This window comes from Notothenia coriiceps, unplaced genomic scaffold (assembly GCF_000735185.1).
Source record: "Notothenia coriiceps isolate Sejong01 unplaced genomic scaffold, NC01 NC01_scaffold00037244, whole genome shotgun sequence".
NCBI classification, from domain to species: domain Eukaryota; kingdom Metazoa; phylum Chordata; class Actinopteri; order Perciformes; family Nototheniidae; genus Notothenia; species Notothenia coriiceps.
The window spans coordinates 9,085,984-9,094,435 of record NW_011369945.1 but is presented as its reverse complement, the minus strand read 5'-3'; the positions used below and the strand labels follow the sequence as shown (position 1 = coordinate 9,094,435).

The 8,452-nt window shown below is 41.3% G+C and overlaps 1 protein-coding gene across 1 annotated transcript in view; it reads left to right on the top strand.

Annotated features, from left to right (window-relative positions):
• The window catches only part of LOC104965284 (epithelial discoidin domain-containing receptor 1-like), a 59,447-nt gene that overhangs the window by 34,595 nt on the left and 16,400 nt on the right, over positions 1-8,452 (top strand). The window contains exon 7 of the mRNA XM_010794242.1: positions 5,182-5,273. Within this exon, the coding sequence (XP_010792544.1) occupies positions 5,182-5,273 (92 nt within the window). The remainder of the gene's footprint in view (positions 1-5,181; positions 5,274-8,452) is intronic.

Below are 8,452 nucleotides of genomic sequence, written 5' to 3'. Positions count from 1 at the left end.
AGTCTTATCGACATAATGACGAAGTAGAACCCGATGTCCTTCAGGGAGGGCCCTCACAATGGTGTTTAAGCGTATACTCCTGTTTTATCTCTGTCTTTACAATCGACAACGGATACACACACTCGAATAACTGAGGTTGGACCTCAATAATCATCAACACACTACACACGGTGTAATGATACGATGTGACAGATAAACACTACGTGACAACCAGACTCTCGTTGTGTGTGTGTGTGTGTGTGTGGTGTGTGTGGTGTGTGTGTGTGTGTGTGTTTGTGTGGTGTGTGTGTGTGTGATGTGTTGTCGTGTGTGTGTGTGTGTGTGTTGTGTGTGTGTGTGTGTGGTGTTGTGTGTGTGTGTGTTGTGTGTGTGTCGTGTGTGTTTGTGTGTGTGTGTTTGTGTGTGTGTGTGTGGTGTGTCAATAATTTGGTGCATACCCAAACACACGGCTTAACTTGGGTCAGAGCGGCGAGTATGGTGTACCGAAAGAGAACGTGCGACGAACTCTTGTCCTTACACTTGCCGAGTTAAATTGTAATTTAGTCACAAGTAGCTCATAAAAAGAGGGTGTTTCCAGTTACACCCGTAAACAAACCACTCCCTACTTGAGTTGGTTTTCGTGAATTTGTCATTCACTGCCAACCTGCTCGTCGTGTCAATTTTTTTTTTGTACGGTATTTTTGCGAAGTACAAGTATGTGTTTTATGTGGACGTTTGTGTGAATGTTCGGTTGGTATGTGTGTGGTGTTGTCCTTTGTTGGCGAGAAGGGGGAGAAAAACAGTCAAGTCTGTCGGTACGCCCATTATTTATTTAGGGTTTGTTTCGCGAGTTCGGTTTGGCAGTGTTCCTGTTTCGCGTTTTGTTCGAGGTCTCTTTGGTAAGTAACAAATCGATAAATGTTGTCTCGGTCGAGGGGCTTTTTGTTGTACGTAACCTCTTGGCGTCCTCGGTTCAAAAATAACATGTATGTGTTATTACATGATATCGAGACAATCAAAAAAGGATGTCGACATGTCATTATAGAAGTTTTGGGTGCTGTCTCGCCTCGCGGTTTCGGACCTCGGACGCTCGGGGAGGAGGATTTGAAGTATGAACACGCTGTCAAACTCCTACGACCTCTCCGGTCTGCTACCTCGACCCAAGAGACAGAAACGACTAAAACAAAAATACGAGAAGTGGACTGTCGCAGTCAAATGGCACCACCACAACAGTACTTCCTCACCACCCTTACCAAGACCTCTCGCTCCTCCTGTTTCTCTTACACACTCTTCCTTCTGAGTCTTCCTTTCACTACTCCTCTAAGACGAGTAAAGCAATACATTTAATTTTTTCACATCGGTTGAATATTCGCAGTCTGACTCCATCACTTTTTTGATCTTATTTTATAAACTGGAAATGAATTGCCCTGGTCTAGACGACGTGAAATCAACTTACTTGAAAATTTATCGTAGGTCACACTTATACAAGTCGTTCACAGCCGAGCCGGTTTCCTAAGTCTCGACCCTATTTCTCCCTCCGAGCAGTTGTGAACCAGAACGCTAGGCAGGACAGAGAAACGAGACGACTGAGTTACGGAATCATATGTAGACGGACTGTAGAAGTGTGAGTAGTGTGAGACTCTTTCACTGCCCGTGAAGCTCTCACTCCACTACTCCACACCACTAGAAAATCCATTAAATCTCTTCGTCCCACCGTCAGCAAAAAAATTAATGTCTACTATCTCCTCCAACACCACATACTATTTCTCTCATACTACTAAAACAATTTACACATCCACTTCTCTTAACTTTCTACCCCAAAACATGTACTTCGGTCCTAAGAGTGGTCTACGTAGTCTACACCTCACCTCTCAAACATGACACCCTACTCATCCTACCACTCCAAAGTGTCCCTCCTACGTCTCCTCAGACACTATCACTTAGGAAACATCACCTTACAGCATACTATATACTTAGGCAGAGACACTAAATAAGGAAGTAATTAAATGCGAGACCTTTTCTACTTACCATTCTCAACCCTCCCCTCCGATCAATTACTTTTAAGATTAGTAGAATAACCATGCATCCAAAAGAATACCTGATAACTGATGTGAGCAGACACAGGGGCCATACAATCCACTTGTCACCAACCACAAGGTCTGAACATTTTTGCTAGGTCTAAATAAAAGTAATATTGACGGAGGGGAGGGGTGAGAAGGAGGACAAAAAGGTAACTAGCAACTAGGATTCATAAACAGTGAATCTCTCGCCATAAAATAAATGGAGGCTAAGGAGGGTTCCCAAGGCAAACAGGTGGTCGCAGAGAGCACGAAGGAGAAGACAACTGGCAGATAGAGAGAGGAGAGGAGAATAGCAGGTTGAGGCGGTTGAGAGTGGAGACTCGTAGACCACCCTCAGACGACAAGAAAGACGAGGTGGGTACAAGAAAGAGAAAGTAGGAGGTGTAAAAACAATAGAGAAGAAGAGAGGGAAAAGTAGTGGGATGGAGTCAGACGAGATAAGACAATAGTCGAGACGGGGGACGAAGAATTAAGAGAGACAGGGGGGGGGTAAGTGGGAGGTGAAGAGACCACGGCAAGTGAAAAGAGTCCGAAAAAATCATAAACACTACATACAACCTCGTCAGAAACCGATCACATAGATTCGAAACCCTCGTTTCGTCTCGGTTTACCGTCCGCACGCGTTCCATCGAGGACACAAACCTGCTCGAGGGAGAAATAGTGGTCGAGACTCTATAAGGAAACCAGGGCTCGGTCCATAGATAGAAAACAACGACTGCCTAGTAAATAAGTATGTAGAACCCTACGAATAGAAAATTACTATTCTAAGTCAAGTTGAATTTTACGAGTACGTCATATACAGACCAGAATTTCATTTCCCAAGTTTATAAAAAACATAAAAAAAATAAGATACAAGAATATAACAAAAAGAAAAAACAAAAAAAAAAAAAAAAGAGAGATCAGACTAGGCGATATTCAAAACCGTATGTGAAAAATTAATGTATTGTTATACCTCGGTCTTAGAGGAGTAAGTGGAAAAGAAGACTCAGAAGTGAAAGAGTGAATGTAGAGGAAAACACAGCGTAGGAGAAGCGAAAGAGGTCTTGCGGTAAGGGTAAGTATAAAGAGCAAGACTGCTTGATAGAGTAAAGAGAACCAATATTAGACCAATGCGAACAAGATCACAACTCTCTCGTATTTTTTTAGTATTTTGGTCTGTTTTCATAGTCAACAAAAAATACCATTGGATCGAGGTAGCGAGAACGGGAGGAGGTCGTAGGATTACTGACAAAGGTGTCTCATACTTCAAATACCTTCCTACCGAGGTCGAGGTCCGAAACGCGAGGCGAAGACAGGCACACCAAACATTACAACTATATGCACATGTACACATCCTTTTTGTAGATTGTCTCGAAATCCATGTAATTAACACATACAACTGTTATGTATGAACCAAATAAGGACGACACAACAAGAAGAGGTTTTACGTACAGCAAAAACCCCTCGACCAGAGAAACATTTATCGATTTGTAACTACTTGAATAACAAGCCTACCACGACGAAACAGGAACAACTGACGAAACAACAGACAAAGAAACAAAAACCTAAAAATAAATATGCAAGCGATACAACTTCATAGAGTATAATATATAAACATACCACAACCTACTATAAAAGCCAACAGGACAACAACACACACATAGAAATACAACCAAACATAAATCACAAAACACAGAAACAGTAACCACAATATAAACACATAACTTGTACTTCGCAAATATACAAGTACAAAAAAATATATAGAAACACAACAAAAGACGAGCAGAGTTTGGCAGTGAATGACAATTATAATAACAAAACAAACTCAAGTAGGGAGTGGGGTTTTTGTACGTTAAAATAGGAAACACCCTACTTTTTTATTGAGCATATGTGACTAATCTTACAATTGAGACTTAGACAGAAATAGTAAACAAAAGAAGTTAATCGAACAACACAGAATTTCTACTTCGGGAACACAAAATACTCGCCCGTCTGACCCAAGTTGAGCGTGTGTTTTAGCGGGTATGCTACAAATTATTCGACACACACAAACAACAAAAGAACAAAAAGAAAACAACACACAAACACACAAACACAACCACACACAACAACACACACCACACAACAAAACACCCACCCACAACCACACAACGCCCCCCACCCACCCCACCCGCGGAACGCCCCGCACCCCCCACACACACCACACACACACCACCACGCACACATACACAACACACACCCACGCCCACCACCAAACACACAACACCCACCACACACACAAACAACACAAACACACATAAACACGAGAAAGTCTAGGGTATGTCACAAGTAAGATATGAATAATAATACTGTCACATCAGAATTACAAATCATTACACGTGTGTAGTAAAGAATAGTTTGGATAAGAAATTATTGAGGTCCAACTCAGTTAGTTCGAGTTAGATAGTAAATCGATAATGATCGAATTTAAAGACAGAATAAACATAGAGAGAAAATAATACGTCTTAAAAAGAAACAACAATTGTGAGGGTCCCGACCTGAAGGACATCGGTTTCTCCTGTACGATAACATTATGTCACAGATAAGACTAACGACGGACCCAACCGTACAGCTAGGAGACGATAACAACGACACTACGCAGTAAGACACCTCCCCAGCCGAACATCATGACCTTTTTCTAGGACCTCCGTTCCACATCAGATCTAGAGATCTACTCCAGTGTACCGTAGCATCACACTGAACTACGTTGGTGATGGCTGTTAGGAACACAACGAGAAGGCACAAAAGGACCAGATCCGAAATCAAAAGTAATTACCACTATTTGCTTGAGAGAAGCAACATACAGGAGCACGTCTTCCAAATGTGGTAGAGGAAAGCATCCTCATTTTCTGGGCGGACAAAGGTGACTTGGAACCGATAATTTCAGATTTATTTTTAATTTGGAAAAACATCATATGTATTCGAGACCCGCCATTGAATTACCTCGATTAAAACCCAACTGTAGAGATCACACTAGGACCTGCGAAACAAGCGACCTCATTTTCATATCTGTTTAAATTGCATCCGGTCACGAATCCCACCGAAACGCTATTACCTTACGTTCAGGCACACATTTATACGTTTTACTCGCTACCCCCAGTAGCTTGGAACAATCATGGTGGGCATCATCCTCCTGCTATTGGCTGTGATCGCTGTCATTCTGTGGAGGCAGTACTGGAAAAAGATCCTGGGCAAGGTGAGTCTAGAGAGGTCACATGCAAGTGGTGACAGACAACCACTACCACAACCTGTTTGCTGTCCCGGCAGCAAAATGGTGAAAACGAACTCTCCGTTTATGTCAGTGCTGCAGAAGGTTTACACATCTCCTGTCGTAGAGTAAAAAACCCGCCTGTTTCCACTGAACCTTGGCTATTAAAGTCTAAAAAAAGTAAACCTTTTGTAGTATATCAAATGCTCTGGCTTACTTAAACCTAATGTACACTCAGGATTCCTGCTGCTTCGCTTTGGATAAAAGCTAAAACAATTTAACGACCACTTAGCTTTTTGCAAATTAATGCCAAGTGCCGTTGTAAATATGCAAATGAGTGCATGGTCATCAACTTTTTAGCAAGTTTTAGAGCTAGGGCTTGCTTCTTTAATTAAAAAGGTGTAGACGAAACAGCACAGGATACACTGCATTTAGATTTCGGCCTTAAGTCAAGGCTTCATTCAGTGGCAATTGCGCAGTGAACGTGAGGTTTTACGAAACCAATCTAACCCCGATGGTGTCGTTCTTCTAAAGCCATTTCATTGTGCAGTCAACATTTACTTTATAATTATAAGTTAAAGATAAAACCGTTTCTATTGCAACATTAAGTAGGAGTTAGTATTTAGCTGTAACGGTAATTAGAGATGGGTGGTGCAGAGATAGATCTGTCTAGACGGTTCTGAGCCCGAACCCGCTGGCAGGCGTTTGAAGTCTCTGTTTTCAAAGTGGGTTTTCCTAGGATCCTCCGACTTCTGCCCACAGTCCGAAAACAGGCAGGTTAAGTGACTGATGCCAAGTTGCCCGTAGAAGTGAATGTGAGGGTTGGATCTCTATATGTATACTATACCCCATTATTCAGACTCAAGGCTTTATTGTCATTAGCTGCAGTGTAGATATGAAAAACTTAAGCCACAGTTGCGCAAGAGAATGTTTTGAGATGTGGAAGTAAATACAAATAAAATAGAAATAGTGCAAGAAGAGTTTGGAAGTGGTTATTTACTTTGGTTTAGTATGAACGTGAATTAGAGTCAGTGTTTTTATTGTAGATTGGACTCAAACTCCACAACAGTGAGTGTGATCAGTTGTCAGCCATGTGATGACCTGGCATAACCCGCCTCATGTCAACTGGGTTCAACTCCAGCCTCCCATGACTTTATAAAGGATGAGTGATTACAGATAATTGATGAATGTAACGAGCAGTGGCGAACCGTGTCTATCACCCATTGGCTACAAATCAATATATGATTGGTTGATCAAACTGTCAGTCCAAACGTACGCTCTCATTCAGTGCAACGGCCAGGGCATTCGATCAAGGATATAGAATACCTTGGTTGANAGGGGAACTCTGAAAGAACACGCCCATTGGCTACAAATCAATATCTGATTGGTTGATCAATCTGTCAGTCCAAACGTACGCTCTCATTCAGTGCAACGGCCAGGGCATTCGATCAAGGATATAGAATACCTTGGTTGAAGGATATTCGACCCAGAGACCCAGAACAAGATCTGATTGGTTGCTTTCTTTTCTAACACAAAACCACTGAAATGCGTAGAGCATGGTCCGAGAAGGACAAACAAATCAACGTAACACTGTAATATTACAGATCAACAACACAGGGTACGATTCTCATTTATTCATTTTATATACATTTTATTACATTTTATTTATATAATTAAATCGATTTGTAATGAGTGTTCAAGGGTATTCTCTGAATACCTTGAAGGCCCTGACGGTTCGCCACTGGTAACGAGCAATATTCATCATGCAGTCGTGGTTTCAGTAGATAAACTTCTGCAACACAACTGAGATAGTTAACACCCTGGTTCATTGGAGGTAGATGAAGTTCACGTCATCTAGTTGGTTTTCCACAAACATGGTCTTGGTAATCCATAGTCCTTTCTGTCAACAGCTTTCACTTTAATCACTTCCCACAGAATAAATAACCCTAAATGAGAAAATGTTTCTTGTGTGATTAGGCCCCTTTTTTAACAGATAGTGATTTACGGCAGGCTGAGACAATAACTGCCGCTCTTTTGGCAGATTACCTCTAGATCTCCATCTGGATGTGTTGTGGGAATCTTTCATACATTCACTTCAAATTGTTTAAAGATTAAAGGCTTTTTCCACAGTTTGGTCACCATCTGCTTTAGGGATTTAAATGATGCACTAAAACTCAGCTGCCAGTTTATTAAATACAGGTAGGAACAACTAATGCAGTCTAATACAACAATCCTGCAATAATCCTACATTAATGAAGGTTATGTTTTCTTTCACTCATTTAAAAGTAGATGAAAAGGACTCCACCCCTCTGTACTTCACATTGTATCCTTCATGATGAATGAGGGGATTATTGCCAGTCTGGATAAATTTGAACTCCCTGCACCAAAAAAAAAACCGGCACCTGGGTGTTTTGATCCTTCAGAGCAATGACTAGTCAATCGAAAGAAAAAATAATCAGTTTTCAGCCTCTTACACTTGGATATTTCTTGTCTTTTTATGTGTTATTTCATATTAAAGTAAATATGTTGGTGTAAGACTGACCTAACAAGACTTAACATGGACATTTATCACTTATATTTGGCATATAATAAACCAATCGATTAATCGAGAAAATAATCGAGAAATAAATTGTTAATGAAGATCTTAATAATAACATGAGTGTCATACAAGTTTTTGAAGTTCAAATAATTTTAATGCGAAAATGTCCAAAGAAATTCTGTTTTCAGCTTCTTACATTTTGATATATTTCTTGTCTTTTTTACATGATATACAAGGCAATAACTTATGGTGTTGGACAGGGGCAGACTGGGACTAAAAATCAGCCCGGGACTCTCGACCGCAAGTAAATACCGCTAGTAAATTGTCGACCTGGGGGGGTGGTGCTAGTGACCTATCCGACCGGCCCCACTCGGTACCGCAAGTAAATACCGCTTGTAAATTGTCGACGTGGGGGGGGTGGTGCTAGTGACGACTTATCCGACCGGCCCACTTCAGTACCGGCCCATCGGGATTCTGGTGTTAGTCTGACATATCAAGACGAAGAACACACTGGCATGGACATTTTTCACTTATAGTTGGCCTATGATAAACCAATCGAGTAATCGGGAGTTAAATGGTTAATGAAGATCTTAAAGATAACGTGAGTGTGTGTGTCCCCCCCCCCCC